Raw genomic sequence first — 19,460 nt, forward strand, 5'->3', positions numbered from 1 at the left:
TGGCTAATGTCCTCCCTGTTGGGTCCTCTTGGTTCTGTGGCATCTGGAACTTTCTGTGACTGCCCCCAGGTCCCCCTCCCTCACTGCTCCATACCTCCTTTCAAAATCCTGACACTTTGTACTTCTTCCCCATCTCCTCCCTTATCTGTACTGCCCCCCCATTTTCATTAGCCTCCTCTCTCCCTTCCAGATCCCCCCCTCTCTCTACTTTCCAAGATTATTTTCTTTCCCCTTCTGAGTAGTACTGTAGCATCTGTGTTCTGGTGTGGTCTTCTTTCTTCTTGGGTTTCATATAGTTTGTGAGTTGTATCATGGGTATTCAGAGCTTCTGTTTAGCTAATATCCACTTATCAGTGAGCATATACCATGTGTGTTCTTTTGTGATTGTGTTACCTCACTCAGGATGGTATTTTCTAGTTCCATCCATTTGCCTATGAATTTCTTGAAGTCCTTGTTTTTAATAGCTGAATAGTATCCATTGTGTAAATGTACCACATTTTCTGTATCTATTCCTCTGATGAGGGACATCGGGGGTTCTTTCCAGCTCCTGGCTATTATAAATAAGGTTGCTATGAACATAATGGAGCATGTGTCCTTGTTATATGTTGGAGTATCTTTTGGCTGTATGTCCAGTAGTGGTATAGCTGGGTCCTCAAGTAGTACTATCCAGTTTTCTGAGGAACCTCCAGACTGATTTCCAGAATGGTTGTACCAGCTTGCAATCCCACCAACAATGGAGGAGTGTTCCTCTTTGCCCACATCCTCACCAGCATCTGCTGTCACCTGAGTTTTTGATCTTAGCCATTCTGACTGCTGTGAATATCAGGGAATATGGGTGATTTCCCCCAGAAGATCTTTTATTGTTGAGAATTTTTTGCTATCTTGAATTTTTGTTATTCCAGATAAATTTCAGAATTGCTCTTTCTATCTCTGTGAAGAATTGGGTTAGACTTTTAATGGGGATTGTGTTGAATCTGTAAATTGCTTTTGGTAAGATGGCCATTTATATTATGTTTATCCTGCTGACCCATGAACATGGAGGTCTTTCTGTCTTCTGGGGTCTTCAGTTTCTTTCTTCAGAGATTTGAAGTGCTAGTCAGTCAGATCTTTCACTTGCTTGGTTAGTCACTCCTAGGTATTTTATATTATTTGTGACTATTGTGAAGGGTGTCATTTCCCTAGTTTCTTTCTCAGCCAGTTTGTCCTTTGAGTAGAGGAAAGCTACTGATTTGTTTGAGTTAATTTGTATCCAGTTACTTTGCTGAAGTTGTTTATCAGCTGTAGAAGTTCTTTTGTGGATTTTTTGGGGTCACTTAAGTTTACTATCATATCTGCTAATAGTGATATCTTGACTTCCTCCTTTCCGGTTTGTATCCCTTTGATCTTTTGTTGCCTAAATGCTCTAGCTAGAACTTAAAGTACTATATTGAATTGATAAGGGAAGAGTGGGCAGCCTTGTCTAGTCCCTGATTTTAGTGAGATTGTTTCAAGTTTCTTTTCATTTAGTTTGATGTTGGCTATTGGCTTGCTGTATATTTCTTTTATTATATTTAGATACGGACCTTGAATTCCTGATCTCTCCAATACTTTTAGCATGAACGGATTTGTGTTTTGTCAAAGGCCTTTTCAGCATCTAATGAGATGATCATGTGATTTTATCTTTGCGTTTGTTTACATAGTGGATTTGTTTGATGGATTTTTGTATATTGAACCATCCCTGCAACCCTGGGATTAAGCCTACTTGATCATGATGGATGATCATTTTGATGTGTTCTTGGATCCTCTTTGCGAGAATTTCATTGAGTATTTTTGCATCAATATTCATGAAGCAAATTGGTCTGAAGTTTTCTTTCTTTGTTGGGCCCTTGTGTAGTTGAGGTATCAGTGTAACTGTGGCTTCATAGAATGTATTGGGTAGTGTTCCTTCTGTTTCTATTTTATTAAATAGTTTTAGAAGTGTTGGTATTAGATCTTCTTTGAAGGTCTGATAGAAGTCTGTACTAAAACCATCTGGCTTTGGGGAGTTTTTTGGTTGGGAGACTTTTAATGCCTGCTTCTATTTCCTTAGGGCCTACGGGACTGTTTAGATGGTTTATCTGATCCTAATTTAACTTTAGCACCTGGTATCTGTCTAGAAAATTGTCCATTTCATCCAGATTTTCCAGTTCTTTTGAGTATAGGCTTTTCTAGTAGAATCTGATAATTTTCGAATTTCTTCAGTTTCTGTTATTATGTCTTCCTTTTCATTTCTGATTTTGTTAATTTGGATACTGTCTCTGTGCCCCCTGGTTAGCCTGGCTAATGGTTTATCTATTTTGTTAATTTTCTCAAAGAACCAGCTACTGGTTTTGTTGATTTTTTTGTATAGTTCTCCTTGTTATTACTTGGTTGATTTTTTATTATTTCCTGCCATCTATTCCTCTTGGGTATATTTGTTTCTTTTTGTTCCTGAGCTTTCAGATGTGCTGTCAAGCTGCCAGTGTATGCTATCTCCAATTTCATTATGGAAGCACTTGGAGTTATGAGTTTTTCTGTTAGAATTGCTTTTATTGTGTCCCATAAGTTTGGGTATGTTGTGTCTTCATTGTCATTAATTTCTAAAAAGCCTTTAATTACTTTCTCTATTTCTTCCCTGACCAAATTATCATTGAGTAGATAGTTGTTCAGCTTCCATGTAGATGTGGGCTTTCTGTTGTTTATGGTGTTGTTGAAGACCACCAGCCTTATTCCATGGTGATCTGATAGGATGAATGAGATTATTTCAATCTTCTTGTATTGGTTGAGGCTTTTGTGTCCAAATATATGGTCAATTTTGGGGGAGGTACCATCAGATATTGAGATGCCTCTCGCCATCTGATTATCTCTGGTGTTAGCTGTTCTTGCTGTTCTGAGATCCTGGTGTGTCAGAGCTCCTGGGAGTCAAGCTTTCTCTAGGTGTTGCAGGAGTGGGTAGGGAGCCAGAGCCCTGGGTCCACTTCATGCATAGGTGCAAGCCAGAAGGAATGTTTGCCTTTGGGTGGGTGGGCGTTTCTGCTTTCTGGTTCCTGTGGGGGCCCTAGTTAAGATGGGTGTTGGGACAGATATTTTGGCCTCACCTGTGATCCTGGGTGTGTCAGAGCACCTGGGAGTCCAGCTTCCTCTAAAGTATGTTCTAAATTTTTTGATATCTGCTCAGCAAACTGTATTACATTTGTGACCAACAAAATACTATATGCTTTAAATTGACACAAAATTTTGAACAACAAAGTTGAACTGTGCCACAGAACAGCATGTATAGGATGGTTCTACTACATACACACAGTCAGCTGTGAGTCTACATCCACACAATTGGCTATGAGTCTACATTAGCACAGTAGGCTGTGAGTCCATGAATCGAGGAAAGAAGTAGTAGATTGTACTCTAAGTGCCCTGAAGGAACACACAGTGATTTGTACAATGTGAACCAGTGTGTAGTAGTTTGGGAGGATAGAAATGGGAGAAGAAAAGTGTCCTACGGAGACCTCAGTGATACCTAAGTATAAGATGTAAGCAGAGATCAGATAGGGTAAGAATAATCCAACTATGTCTAAGACAAGAAATAGTTGGTTATCCACTGGTGAAATCAAGCTAAGAGTGGCATGAAAACACACACACACACACACACACACACACACACACACACACACACACACACAGAGAGAGAGAGAGAGAGAGAGAGAGAGAGAGAGAGAGAGAGAAAGAGAGAGAGCACTCCCAAGACTGTATTGATACTATAATATAACATAGGCTGATAATTTAGCAAAACAAAAATTGGATTCCAATGTTGGTAGGTCAGAATATATTTGAAATGAATACTCACAAAGTTACATTTTAATTTTAGAATCAAGCCTTTTTTTTTTCTTCTTTTTTCTTCCTTCCTCCTCCTCCTCCTCCTCCTCCTCCTTCTCCTCCTCCTCCTCCTCCTCCTCCTTCTCCTCCTCCTCCTCCTCCTCCCTCCTCCTCCACCTTCTTGGGGGTGGGGATGTCAGGCCTCAATCCAAACCATTTTCTTAGAAACCTAATAATAATTTTTCACTTTTGAGTTTACCATGTTTTCCCCTGTGTGGGTGTGTGTGTGTGTTGGTGTGTGTGTGTGTGTGTTCATGCACGCGTGAGTGTCTTTGGGCTCATTGTGGGTATTTTCTTCTTCTGTTCTAATTTTCTCCAACCTAAGTGATTAATGTTTTCTCCCATAGGCGGTTGCATTGCACTAGGAACTACATCCACTTGCATTTGTTTGTGTCCTTCATGCTGAGAGCCATGAGCATCTTTGTCAAGGACAGAGTAGCCCAGGCTCACCTGGGAGTAGAGGCACTGCAGTCTCTGGTGATGCAGGGTGACCTTCAGAACTTCATTGGAGGACCATCTGTGGACAAATCTCAGTATGTACGTGTTCCCGTTTTCTCTCACTACAGAATTTTTATAAATAAGTTTCACATCATACTCCACCAAACAAAGATTTATTAAGTCGTTTTGTGTTATTTTGCTTCTTTAAATTAATTAGATAGACTATATTACATATATATTGTAAGTTTATATACATATCATATATGTGTATGTAATATATATATATATATATGTCAAAGAAAATTCTACAAAATGCATGTATGTAATGGAATCTGACGAAGGGTCATGGTAGCTGTCAAGGTTACCTTCAAAAGTAAAATCTCATTAGCAAAGACAGAAGACTGAGGTTTAAAAGGCTACCATATTCAGTTCCCATATTCTACTCTTGAAGTCTTGACACAACATAAAACTCCAAGGCATGTGACTTTTCTCTTAAATATCCCAGTCTTAAGAGCTTAGAGTCACACAATAGTTCAGTAAATTTGATCATGGGGGGGGTGTTGGGGGTGGGAATTAGGCACTTAATTATAGTAGGTTGATTTTCTCCACAATCCCAGGGAATGACCATCTGTAGCCCTGTTTCCCTTTTGACTTTGTGTCCTGTTGTTTGGTACAGGCCTAGCCTGTGATCTGTTTTTCCCAGTGTTGTGTAGTCAAGTGTCAGGGTACTGGATGAAGCAAACTGAGGGAGTCTAGTGAAGGTTAACTGAGCCCACCTCAGCTCAGCAGAAGTGTCAGCCCTTATATCAACCCTCAGATGTGAAGTATTTACTGGTTTCAGTATTAGTACTTGGTGCAATTTATTTTGCTAGGATAGTCACGTGAGAAACCCAGAATGAAACAAATTTGTCATAGAAACATGACTAAGACTAATATTTTTCCTCATTTTTTATTCTTCTGTTTTTTCCTGATAAAAAAATAACTATGTTATCTTTATAAGAAGAAAAAATATGACATTTGGTAGCCACTAAAAGAAAAATATGCTATTTTAAAAGCAGAATCAAGTCTGTAGTCTGCAAAGTCCTATGTTAAGACAACTTGATTCTGATCTTTCCAACATTCTTAGTGTTCTCATGAATTAAGATGCTTTTAATTATCAGAAGGTAAGCAGAAGAACTATTTATTTTAGGGGTCTCAGGGTGGCATTCAGCACAATAAAATGTCCTAATTCAATGCACTTCTGGTTCATTCACAACAGGTGGGGTGCAAGATCGCTGTCGTGATGTTTATTTATTTCTTGGCTACAAACTATTATTGGATCCTGGTGGAAGGGCTCTACCTGCATAACTTAATCTTTGTGTCTTTCTTTTCTGACACCAAATACCTGTGGGGCTTCATCTTGATAGGCTGGGGTAAGCACTCGTGTCCCTTCCCTTTTACTGGTTATGGAACTGAGTACATCATGCCCTGTCCATCACCAGCCCTCCCCCAGCTATTTCTTTTAAAGAATCCCACTCATCTTACCTTATTACTTTTCTTTTATTTAATTGTTCATTAATGAAATTCACTTTTTAACATCAATTCTATCATTCTCCTGGTAGTAACAAACTTTTCAAGCTTAAATTGTGGTTAGTGTTTCTAGGCCAAGTTCTAGCTGTGGAGGAAGCTGGAAAGACTTGTTAGCTGTACTCGTTCAATCCATTCAGGCCCGTGCCTTATGCCAGGTCTGGTCTGTTAATGATTTCCTCCTAACAGTTTTGAAGTTTGAATTTATAGACTATAGCAGTGTCTCTGATTTGTGTTTCTAGGTCAAATAATGAGAGTGTCACAAAAGCATATTTTGACTTCATTGAACACAGAAAGATACAAACTAATTATAGAGCCTTACCATTCATGGATGGTGATTATTCAAATTACTTTCAGTAGAGTATATTTAAAACATGATACTCAGCTCACATTTCCCAAGTGACTTACCAGGACCAAAGCAGTTATTGGACCAGGCAAGACTTCAACATGAGACAGAGAAAAGGATTTTGTGCACTTGTTAAAATTTTAGGGTAAGGAAAGCTCAGAGAAGCACCCCGGAGATTTAACAACTGCAGACAAACCTAAGCTGCTACATTAGTGTCTGAATTATGAGGAGCTCAGCAGAGAAGAAGAGCATAATTTAGTCTCAGGTCTAAATTGGAAGAATTTTTTCCCCCTCCCAATGAAGCAGGAACACTCCTTTGCCCATTTTGCCTTAAATTGTCATGGCAGCTGAAAATGTGAATTACTGGAAAGGAAACGTTTGGTTAACTCACTGAAGGTCTTTAGGGTGACAAAATGCAAAGCTGTGGTCATTTTGAGGTGGTGTTTGTAGATATGTGAGTTCCTGAAGCCAGCTTGCTTGTTCACTTTCTGAATTTCTACGTTGATCACGTGCACTAGAAGTTCATGTTTCTCTAATTTCTTATGGCTCGATAAGAAAGAGGTTCAGGACTCCCCACCAGCTCTTTACCTGAGCTCGGAACATTCAGGGCAGTTCACCTCTGTTCAGTTAAATTTGGGAATTCATCACAGCCAAACCTTGGTGGAGTGAAAAAGAATCAAGGTTTCCTGTTTCTCTTCTACTTTTTATGCAAGTGTAGGTATCTAAATTTCTATTACAACTTTTCTTAATTTTCTCACAATGGTTTTCTCATTGGGATGATGCCATAGTAAATAAGCAAGGTCTTTTGAGATCTCCATATCATGAGGGAGGTTTAAGTACACTAAAGTACATAGGGTCCTCACAGACACCAATACATGAGCATCTTTTATCCAACATTAGGTTGATTTAATCTGCACAATGCCACACAATTATAAATTCTGTAGCTAGTATCTCTTCTGTCTCTCTTTACAATGCCAGTCCTTAAAAGATATTCTTGATCAGTGGTTCTCAACCCTCCTAATGCTGTGACTCTTTAATACAGTTCCTTATGTTGTGATGACCTCCAACCATAAAATTATTTTCATTGCTACTTCATAATTCTAATTTTGCTACTGGTATGACTCATAATGTAAGTATTCAGGACATCTGATATGTGACCCCTGTGAAAAGGATTTTTGATCCCCAAAGGGGTTGCCACCCACATGTGGAGAAATATTTTTCTAGGCATATTTAATGGAAAGAATAGCGTTAGCCATCTAAGACTGATTCCTGGATCCTAAAGCTAAACTCTTAAGAAGTTCATATCTTGTTGGTTAACAGATTGTGTCCTCATGATCTTATTTTTACAAATCCATTCTTCAATGCTTGAAAACATGATGGTGGCTTTGCATGTAATGGAAATAATTCACAGAGAATCTAATTGCATACCTCCTCTCAGTGACATGATATATTGGCTTTATTGTAGAAGGGGACTTGACTGCTTTTTGTTTATTTTTCGTTTGGGCCAATCATAGTTTTAGATTCTCTCCAGGTAGGCAAGTACTCAGAAACCCAGAACTCATGTTGTAGTGATATTGGGCTACTCTATTTACATTAAGGTTTTAAAATACTAATTTTAAACGAGGCAAAGGAAAGTTTTAATCTGAAGAGGAACTAAGGCTTATCTGAGTGTTACTTTTTAATCTAGTATTGGATTAGATAAATGTTAAAGTGATTGCTTTTATACTGCGTTTGATTACAAAGTTGTAGAAAGGGGCCTGGAGACTGACAAGCAGTTAAGAGCTCAAATCCTTCTTCCAGAGGACCTGAGTTCAATTCCTATTACCCATACCAAGTGGCTCACAACAGCCTGCGACTCCAGCTTATAGGGACCCAATGCCTCTGACCTCTGCATGTACCCATACACGCATGGCTCACGCCTTTACATACACATGTTTACACAGTTAAAGACAAATCTTTATAAACAACGCAGAGAGGAGTAAACATAAATAATGACCCCTTTTCTCTTTTAACCCCACAATCCTTACTTCTCTCTGTCCTTGCTTCATTTTCCCCACAAATGATACTTTATTCTTCTTTCCATTCATTCTTTCATCTATGTATCTTTCTATATATTAATTTTAAATTTAATGGGTTTCATTCTTAGTTTTCACCATTATGAATAGGATACTTAGCTTTTATATACTTAATTTTCAACTGTCAAAAGGGGTACCAATGTCTGTTTATTAGTATATAAAGTACTTATTCTAGTTATTCGATATGCTTGTGGACATGTTGCCATCCTTTCATTGTAGAACATATGCACATCCCGTGTTCCTTTTGAAAATCATCAGCATGTATAAATACTTCACCACCTGTACATAATGTGTTACCTGTGTACAATGTGACCTCAGTCTAGCAAGTAGTTTTCAAGTGTTCATTTGGTGGTAAATTAAATATGGAAGTATCTGCGAACATCCCTATGTCCATTCTGTGTCCAGCAGCCAAAGCTGGATAAAGATAGATGGAAGCAAGCAAACAATTCTGGAGATCTGGGAGCGCCTGCTTCGGGTGCAGGCTTCATGGCCAGTGACAGGGTGTTGGAAAGTATGTCACGTAAGAGCAAGCAGATGCTGAGAAAGGAAGCCAAGGATACCCGTCTCACTGAGTCGTCAGTTCAGTCTCTTGAGTGTGGACAGATGTTTCTGTTTGGAGTTGGTACTTATTTGGAGACAAGAAAGGACAAACTTTCTGAAGTTCCTGATGTCAGAACCTTTTGGTAGCTTCTTCTGCTTTAAGAAAGTGGAAACATTCTAAATGTACTGATTGAACAGTGTAATGATTTTAAGACTACAGCTTCTCCTATCTTTTCTCTGTCCTTGTTGACGTGTTCCTTGAAAGCAGGCCTGCTTGTGGCTAGTCAGAGTGGACTATCCTCTGCATGGTTATGGCTCTGTGAATTTCAGTGTCCTTGGAGTGTGGTTTCCTCCTCCATCCCTGCCAGGGAAACTTAACAAAACGTCATCACCCTCAGACTTCCGGGAGCAATTTGCCCTTTAGGCTGCCACTCATTCCTCTAATGAACAAGGGGGCATTAAGAGCATGTTTCTTATTGAAAACAGTATTTGTCATGTATCTATTTATTAACTGCTAATATTACTGTCACATGAGAAAAAAAACAACAAGCAAACAAAACAATCTTTGATCTGAAAGTAAATATGGGCTCCAAATCTTTTTCTGTTTTCAGGATTTCCAGCGGTATTTGTTGTGGCCTGGGCAGTAGCGCGAGCCACTCTGGCGGATACCAGGTTAGTGGAAATCAAAATGGGGTGGGGCTTTTTGAGGACTCGGTTTCTGTGGACTCCGGCTTTCACGTGGCTGCTCGTGCTGATGCTGTGATCCTTTGAGGGAGTCAGGCGAAGTTGCCTGTATGCAGTGGGAGAAGCTCACGCATTGCCCGGAAACTGGAAGCAGTTTGGCTCCTAGGTTAGAGGACAGAAAGGCTCACAGACTGGATTAAGTTGCTGAAATTCATGCTTTATGTAATTGATTTAAAAACTGTGATGACCCAAACATGACTATGCCCATCTTTCCTAACATTCCACACTCAACTTCTGAGTTTGCATTTTTGTATGTTTATGTGTGTGTTGCTGAGGCTTGAACCCAGCCTGGCTGTAAAGTACACCTTGAACCCTGAGCTGGAGCTCTTGATATTTCTCTGCATCTTGTTTATTTGGAAATAAGCACACCAGACAAATTTTCAAAAGGTACTTGGAACATTACTGGAAATACAAAAACGTCTCTTCTTGCCTTAAATTCCATCAAGTGTTACCTACCAGACTAGGGGAAGTTATGCTAAGTGATAAAATTGCAAAACCAGTGCTTGGTTCTATTTACTTCCAAAGCCAGCAACACTCCACCAGATACTTGAGATGGTTACTTTTAAACACCTACTTGCTCTAACTTTCAGTGAAGAGAGTTCTCACTGAGGAATTGTTTTGAGAGGCCAAATCTACTTCTTGGGATCAGCCTCCATCTTAAAGAGAAACTTGACCTGTAGCTGACCTCAGGCTATACTCAAGCACCAGGAAGGACTCTGTGGCCAGAGTTACTCCCTAGCTACTTCTTAGCAGCAGTCAAAGATTACTTTGATTGTTTCAGATATGTACCATACCATTCACGGTTCTGCTTCAGAGCACCCACCTGTTGGATTACAGTAGTCATACAACTAGATGCTTGCCAGGCTGAAACCCCTTCGCTTGCTCACCATGTTCTACAACATTTTGTCCTGATGAGGACTCGGGGCTACACTCTCCTGTCCTACTGAGTCAGAGGCAATGCAGCCCAAACTCAAGTTTGTAAATAAAGACCGTGGTGTGTCTTTTGGGGTTCATAAACACTTCCAGGTACAACAGCTTAAATTAGGTTGGCCCAGGAGCATGTCTACAGGAGACTACCTTAATTGATGAAGGAAGACTCTGATGACTGTGGGCAGCTCAATTCCTTAGGCAGGGGTCCTGAACTATATCCAATAGAAGAAGTCTAGCTGAGTATCTAGCACACAAGCGGGCAGCATGGGTCCATTTGTTGCTCTCTGACTACGGATGTGATGCGACAGGCTGGTTGGATTCCTGCTTTGGTTTTTCCTCATTGATGAACTGGGACCTAGACATGTGGTTTATTCAGTTCACATCCTAATATCAATTGGGACTACAAAAATGGAATAACCTAATTGTGGCACCAGTCTGCTCTCGGAACAGGCTTTTTATAGGAAAAAATCAAGATCAAAAGTTCCAAAGGCAAGGAGGGGAAGCAGTACTACATTTTGGCTTACTAGACAAAGTACTGTCAGCTAACCTTTATCTGATTGGTCCGAGCGCGGGTGGTCAGCTAACCTTTATCTGATTGGTACCGAGCGCGGGGTGGTGGATGGGTGGTGAACAGGGGAATTTTCGAACACTGAGATAACAGAGCGTGAGTATTATAATCATAACTTTTGGCTTATTAGTAGCATTCTTCAGTGTCGGCCACCAAAGCCACAATGAGCTTGTAGAGAGGTGTAGGAGGTTCTGAACGCCTGGTGGTCAGCTCTGACTCAAGCCATAACAGTTCACAGTGACTTTTAACTTGATGGGTCCTACATAAAGCTTTGTGGGATTCCTTAAGAGGAACAAAGCTCCGGATGTACAGAAGAGAATATAACAGGATATGTGATCAGCATGAATTTGTTCTGAGTCACATCATTTTTCCGTGTGTCAGTGACTGGCAGGCATGGAACAAAATGGGTACAGCTATTCTGGGGTGGGGGTCAGGCCACAACAAAACATTTTAGCATTTGCATAATTTCCAGGGCCTTGTCTTTCTTCTCTTCTCTATTTTTACTTAATATGGTGGAGAGGGAAAGGGAGGGGCAAGGGGAGAGGGAGAGAGAGACAGAGGCAGAGGAAGAAAGATTCACTCACTAGTTATTTATGGTAGGATGATACAGGTTTCAGTGTTGGTGTAGAAATTCCCACTGTCTTGTCAAACCTTTGAGCCTGATACTACAGCATTCAGAACTTTATTTCCTAGAGTGTTAAACTCTATTTAAAAACATCTGAACAGAACTTAGTCCTCAGCCGTGTATGATGTGGGGCATTGAAGAATTAATTTAAAATAGTTATAGCATTTTCTTGAAAATGTCTGAAATCTCACTTGCCTCTCCTATTGTGTCAAAAAGAAAATTTGAAACTTTGATACCCTAACCTGTAGAAGTCAAATTTTTGATGTGTTTAGAGACAGCCAATTTTGACCTACTTTCAAATATAGTAATTTTTTTAGAACTAGAATTGTGTGATTGAATCTCATATGTTAGGAGACACGGTGGTAAAATGTCATCGAGGCAGAGAAAAAAAGATTGTGAGGATATTATCAAATGCTCAAAACTGGAATGAAAATGTATGGAATCCCAGCTTTGTAGCTGGTAGAGCAAGACTTTTGTCACTGATGAAAGCTTCTGAGGGTAGTGCAGCCATGATCTGGGCAGCTCAGCTAACAGTCTTTTATCTTTCTTGTGTATTGAGTAATCTGAAAGAGAGACACCTGTATACAGTTCTGTAAATGTTCAATTCGATGTTCAGCATAACAATTCTGTGTCTTGATTTCCATGCTAGTAAGCTTCCAAGTTCACTGGCTGAACAGACTTCAGCTGGGCGGGGCCAGAATTAGTTTGATGTGGGAGTTTTGTTGGTCTGCAAGTTACAGTCTTGTAACAGAATACATGTGACTGATACCAATATAGAAACCTACTTACGCACTTTCATATGCATTTTCAAAAGGAAAATAATTGCACAGCAGCATATAAATTACATCATTTTTTGTGAGTTAAGTGAGTTAGTGTTTTTGTTCTGTTTCTTGCTTCTGTGACTAAATGCTAAGAAAGCAGGAATTACTTTGGTTCACTGTTTGAGGGACATGCTGCAAAGGTGGGTGCCATGCTTGCTCTCTCCTTTTTATTCAGTTCAGGACTCCAACCCATTGAATGATGCCAGTCATATTTGGGGAGGTCTTCAGAATTAAATCACTCAACTGAGAAATGAACAGACATGACCAGAGGTTTGTCTTGTAGATGATTCTAGATCACATCAAGCTGATAATCAATATTAGTCAACACAGCTTTCTGTTACTGGGGATTAATACTCAAGACAATCAACCCAAAAACAGGAGAAAGTTTATATTGTACTCGGAGAAGAGGTTTTGATCCATGGTTGTTTGGCCTTGTTGGCCCTATCTAGTCCATAAACTAAATAGGCTATTTAGTTTATGGTATCTGGAAACAAAGGGGGCACAGGCTTCCAGTTTAACCCTTAAAGGCATTCTCCTAATAAGTCAACTTCCTTTCAGTAGGTCCCACATTGTAGGGATCCTATCACCTCCCAGTAACACCACACTGGGCCTTTAACACATGGGGTTTTGGAGGGTAATTTAAAATCCAAAACACAACAATAAGTGAAAGTAAGACTTTTGAAGGATGTTTGATGAAAGATGTTTGTATTCATTTGGAAATGCATAGGCACTATGAACATATTTAACAAAATGAGAGAACGTGGGTAAGGACAAACCGTCTCAGTATCTGTCTTCCATTTTATGGGTTTAGAGGTGGGATTGTATTAATTATACATGAAATCTATGCTTTAAAATATATAGTTGTTAGTTATGGGCTGAAAATATTTTGCCTTTTAAAGTTGTTGAAATAGCATTTCATTGTCTATAACTTATTTATAAAGTATAATTTCTCAAAAAGTTTATCATCTAGACTTTGAAAAAATTAATGTTATGCTCTCCAAATTCTTCATACCATTTACCATTGGTATGATCAATACTGAGTTTTGTCTGAGTAGAAAGAAATGCAAGCCTTTTATTTACATGTCTATAAGTTTAAAATAGTTGTTTCAAGTGTTACACTAAACTTTCAAGTACAAGTAATAATGAAAACCCCCTGTGTACTATTTAATCTAGTGTATGTCTTCTATGGGTGCCACCAGATTAGGTGATGTTGAGCTAAATTTGAGTTTAATTTATGTAATTCTAATAAAGCAAATATTTAATGGCCATATGTTTTCTCTATAGTGTTCTAGGCCCTTAGGGTACCCCACCTTCAAACATCTCCCCACAATGATTTCTGCCCATGTATTATTTAAATTCTAGTTAGGAATTAGAAACTAATTCTAACAAGTAGCTAAATTATGGGGTATCTTTTAAAATTAATGCTATTAAAATAAACTGTAAAAGTGAAATATAAAATCATAGGTCATATACAAATGTGAAATGAACAACTACCAAAAATTTAACACCTTGGTAATGAGGACCTAGGAAGATGTTAAATTGGTTCAAATGAGGCATCAATGAGCCATTTATATTCATGAAATTTAATACCGAAAATTTACAAATAAATGCAAGAAACTCAGCAGCATTCAATAGGACATAATGAGTTATAGTCTGTCAATGACAGCTGAGTTTTTATTCCTATGAAATTTTTGTTCAGTTTTCTGATGTGTTTCTATAGATAATAAGCTACAAAATAAAATTGCTCTACAGAATAAAATTGCTCTAAATTCTGAAAGAGTTTTTTTTTTTTGCCAACAACTTTAAAGTTATTATGTCTTATTTCAGTGCTAATTAAAGCAAAGTACCACCGTGCCACACTTAGATGACTAATTGTTTTGTGGGACCTGACTACTATAGAAGTAACGCTCTAATGTTATAAAAACTCACGTATAAGTTCTCTCCCAGTAAGGAAGTAAATGGGGGACCTATAGTGTTTTCACTGGTCTGGGTACCTCATGATAAGAATTTTAAAGCTGTGTTTGTTTCTCCAAAAGAAGCTGGGGCTAGCACTGATTCTCATTTATTTAGCTTGGCAAATTTAATCATTAAGGTTCTTTTTTTTTTTTTCCTTTTCATCTTAGGTGTTGGGAACTTAGTGCTGGAGACAGGTGGATTTACCAGGCTCCAATCTTGGCGGCTATTGGGGTAGGTGTAAAGTTTGTGTAGCTTTAATGAATAATAAATGAACAAATGAAATTGCTACTTAAACTCTGGGCAAGTTGCTTTACTGTACAGTAGGATTTGAGGAAATTTCACAACGTGTCACAATAGCTCAGAGACGCAGGGTTGGGGGTCAGACCCTTGGTTGTGCTGACACTGAGACTGGGGCCGAAAGTGCTTGCCATTCTACGAATCAGGGCAACTGGGAAGGCCCTGGAGACAGTTTTGAGGCCCGATTGTGGATGTTGTGACTATTTACATGTACAGGAAATTTTAAGGCCCTAATTTATAGCTTCCTTTTCATCAATTGCATCTGGATTTAATGCTCTCAACACCTATCAGTAAACTGAGGTGGTGAGGAGGAAAGGGTGGAATGGTGGAGCAGGGGAAGAAGAGGATAGGATTGTGGGAAATTTCTGTTTGTTGCCCTCGCTCTGTGGAGACTGTTCGGTTCCTCAGGAAGAGATACTCTCCAAGGTAACAGGGAAAAAAGCTAGCACTCGCATGTTTTGCGTGAGACCTATGTTTAAATGTTTCTACTGTGTATTGCGTCTGGGATGCAGTGGAAAACAATTTATACAGCTGGACCAAGAAGACCCACTTTTCATGAAGACTTTATGGCATCAGCCTTTCTGTGGTTTGATGAAGATTTGCTAGCCAACGTTCTCTTGGTGTTCTTGTATGTTATCCAAGATGGTAAAAACCCAAATGCTCGATAGATATTAACATATCAGAAAGTAACGTAAAAGCCCAGTTTCTCCGTTTACCCTTCTCTGATCATGTTTCTTCTCTTTCTCTGTCCCTCCCTTTCCCATTTCCACCCTTTCTGCCCCCTGCCCCGCTCCCTTCTCCTTCCTGACAAGTGACCTTTCCCGGCCTATGTCCATACTGAATCCAGATGAGGTGCAGTTGATATGTCTGGTCTCTTCTAGACAATCAATAGGAGTTTATTTTGCTTCAGGAAAATTGGTAGAAGGACAGTAGCACAGATCAGAAAGAAGCCTTACGGGAGGATATGGTTGTTTAGAGCGGGAAGCGAGATGGTGCAGGGATAGTTCAGGAAGGCAGTTCTTATCTTACCACCATGTTGACAAACAGACCTGCGTCTCAGTTCAACAACTGTGTCTGGATAAAGGAAGGAGTGACTTTAATAACTCTTACCTTTTACAAGTAAACTCAATGGTGTCCTGTCAATCCAGTGACACCTGAGCTGCGTCATGTTTCTCATACAGCATCTGTAACCTGAAGGGAACCATTGACAGCCTGTTCTTCTCCACTCTGACTTCTCTTTTCCCTCCCAGCTCTCTGCACATCGACACTGCCAACCTTTGTCTCGCCCATGCTTCAGTTTCTTCTCTGAGCGTTTGTTCTTTCATGTCTTACTATTGTCTTATTGAGAAGTGACAATGTCTCTCTTACTACTTTTGTGCTTTCAGTTACTGTCCCAGAATGGACCTGTGTTCCATACAGCAGCCGTTTGTTTTTTTTTTTTTTTTTTCGTTTAAAAAAAATGAAAGACATACTAAGTCCAAGAACTCTTTATAGAGTTGTTGGTATTGAAGTAAAAAATAGTGAACTACTGGGCATTTTCTTTTTTAAAAAGTTGTTTTATTATTATTATTATTATTATTATTACTATTATTTTACTTATTCACTGCCCTCCTCCTTGGGTTCTTCAGATTGGTAAAAGACCTATCTTATATAGGTATTTCAACATCTTCTTAGGTAAGTGGTATGAGAAAAAGGAGGAAAGGAGACTCCCCTCCATTTTCTCACCAAGAGTGAAGTCGCTGACTTTTATTTGTTCATATTCTTACTCCTAGCAGAGTAAATATAGGCCTTCCAGTTAGTTTCAATGCAAAACCATCTTTCAGAGACTTCTAGGGAACTTTCCGGCAGACTTTTCTCCTGGGTTTCCAGACTCTTCCGTGATTTCTGTGCCAGGAATCCCATGTCCTCTAACCTGTAGAAGGAAGAGTGAGTCCAGAGTTCCCTCATGGGGCTCAGAGTCTCTGAAATGCCTTGGTTCTTAATACACCTTGAGAGCTTCTTGGAACACAGTAGCCATTGGATCAACGGTGGTCGAAAGAACCAACCACTCATACAAAGTAGATGTCCTTGGGGACTGAGGCAGAGGGAAGGCAAAATAAGTGCAGGCAATGTAGAGGTTCCCAGTCTGTTTCAGGAGACCTTTTTCTTTTTTCTGTCTAGGAAGGGAAAGGACAGTCTTGCAGATACATGTCATACAGCCTCATGACAAAAACAAAGATCATACCCTGCATTTTGACCCTATTTATTTCACGTGCACACAAAACATGCCAAATTCTTCCCGGAGAAATTATTGGGAACACAATCTTTCCACTTCAACGGGCACATTTATGCTTTAAAAAATATGTTAGCTTTACAATATCATGTTTGTTTTCTTTATGGCCTAGCATCAGAGTACGAATGGCATTATGCAAACAGTCATGCTTCCTGTGTGCAGCCACACAGCTACAGCATAGACTTTCCCGCCCAAACTGGCTCCCTAGCCTAATTCTGCACTTGGCTGTTGTAACAGTGCAGTTTCTCTTAATGGAACGCTTGTATGTCTGAGAGTAGAATCAGAGAGAACGAGGTCAGAATTCTCATTGGCATACCGAGCAAACTAATTTAAGGGAATAAAGGCGTTCTGGGAAGTCAGAAGAAGTGTATCAGAGAACCCAGGCTTCCAGACGAACACTGACTTCAGCATGAATGTGGAACCATCAAGTTGATTTTGAAAGGATAGGACTGAAAAATCAAGCATTGTCCTGTTCCATTTTATTTTCCCATTCATTAAAATGATTAAGAGAGTCAGTGAGTCATTTGAAAATAATGCTGAAAATGAACACCCCCCAATGTGGCAATTGATTATTAAACCCACTGTCTTTATGTTGATGAGTATGGTTTTAGAATTATCCCATATAATAGCTCCAAAATACATGGGGAATATGTTCTAATTAATAGCAGATAGACCAGGCACGAAAATGGTACTCACTTCTAATCCTAGCACTCTCTAGGCTGAATCGGGAGGATCAAAGTTCAAGGTCATTTTCATTGGGCTTGATAACTCAAGGGTCAAAGTTCAAGGTCATTCTTGTCGGGCTTGATAATTCAAGACCAGTTTGAGATACATGAGATTGTGTCTCCAAAAAGTAAAAGCAAACAATCAAACCAGAGCTGGATGTATGTGTAGATTCTGGGCTTTCCAGAGCTTCATCAGAAGGCTCAGTAATGCCAAACCGGAAGAGGAAAGCAGTAGGCAGGGCCAGGCAGGCCTGGAAGAATTGATGAAACACAGTGGTAGATTCCATAGGTACTCAATAAGATGGGGCTCCCTGAGACACCAAGTCCTGTATTTAAAGACTGTATCAGTGGGGAAGAATTACAAACCTAGAGAAATGAAGATTGATTGAGAGAACAAGCAGACTTGCATTGAGACTCTTCCAGATGGCTTTGAGGAATCTTGTTGGGTAGAGAGTGGCTTGGGTATCACTAGAAATCTGAGACCTTGATTTCATGTGTTATGAGAAAGTAAAAGAGGAATAGATGATATCTGCGTTTATTTAAGCATCTCTTCATTCAAGGTGTTTTCTGTCCCAGGAATGAAGGCGCAACTGCAAACCACATAAAGGGTTAGTAGATGGGAGTAGAGTCGCCACTGAGCATCTTTGCTTTCCTTTTGCCTTTGATATTGATCATTTTATTCGTTTATATTTCAAATGTTAGCCCCCTTCCCAGTTATCCCTCCACAATCCCCCTCATCCCATCTTCCCATCCTTTCCCTCTATGAGAGTGCTCCTCCACTTTCTCACCCACTCCTGACTCACTGCTCTAGCATCTCCCTATGCTGGGGCATCGAGCCTCCACAGGACCAAGGGCCTCCCCTCCCATTGATGCCAGATAAGGCCCATCCTCTACCACATATGCAGCTGGAGCCATGGGTCCCTCCATGTGTACTCTTTGGTTGGTGGTTTAGTCCCTGGGAGCTCTGGGTGGTCTGGTTGGTTGACATTGTTGTTCCTCCTGTGGGGTGCAGTCCCCTTCAGCAAAGCACCTTTTCTATATTATAGTTTTAGATAAAGTATGGTGACACATGGAGAAATTTGGAGAAAATTAGAGATTGGAGTTCTGTTGTGGTTTTTTTCCAGGCTGGCCTTGAATTTGTAGTTGAGCATAGGCCTGGACTCCTGACTGTCCCACTTCTATGTCTCCAGTGCTGAGATTAAAGATAGAATCACCACACCCATTTTTGTCTTAAGAAAAACCCTATGTTTTATTTATTTGTTTGGAAGTCAGGCAGGGGGTATGCATACGCTATGCTTGTACAGAGGGCAGAAGACGACTGGGGCTGGTTCTGCCTACCATGTGGACTCTGAAACAACTCAGATTATCAAGCTAGGCAGAATATACCTTTTCACTCACTGAGATATCTTGATCCCTCCACTACTTTTTTTTCCTGTGATGCTGGGAACCAAACCCAGGAATTTATATATGCTGTTTGAACATTCTACCCACTGAGCTATATCCTCAGTCTGAAATAGAAGTTTTGAAGAGAAAATTCTGGAGGCATCATGTGGTCATATTAGGTGAATTTATTTGGAAGGGCCAAAGCCTGTCTTAGAGAGGCTGGTTATTGACCTTAAACACACAGTCTGGTGTGACTCTGGTGTCAGTAATGGTATGTTGAAGGTCTTTTGCTTTCCAAAGGATACAC

At 39.8% G+C, this 19,460-nt stretch overlaps 1 protein-coding gene across 1 annotated transcript in view; it reads left to right on the forward strand.

Moving 5' to 3' along the window:
- The window catches only part of Pth2r (parathyroid hormone 2 receptor), a 98,214-nt gene that overhangs the window by 41,054 nt on the left and 37,700 nt on the right, over positions 1-19,460 (forward strand). Inside the window, exons 6-9 of the mRNA XM_032901262.1 lie at positions 4,215-4,404; positions 5,564-5,717; positions 9,444-9,504; positions 14,644-14,707. Of these exons, the coding sequence (XP_032757153.1) occupies positions 4,215-4,404; positions 5,564-5,717; positions 9,444-9,504; positions 14,644-14,707 (469 nt within the window). The remainder of the gene's footprint in view (positions 1-4,214; positions 4,405-5,563; positions 5,718-9,443; positions 9,505-14,643; positions 14,708-19,460) is intronic.

This window comes from Rattus rattus, chromosome 4 (assembly GCF_011064425.1).
Source record: "Rattus rattus isolate New Zealand chromosome 4, Rrattus_CSIRO_v1, whole genome shotgun sequence".
NCBI lineage: Eukaryota > Metazoa > Chordata > Mammalia > Rodentia > Muridae > Rattus > Rattus rattus.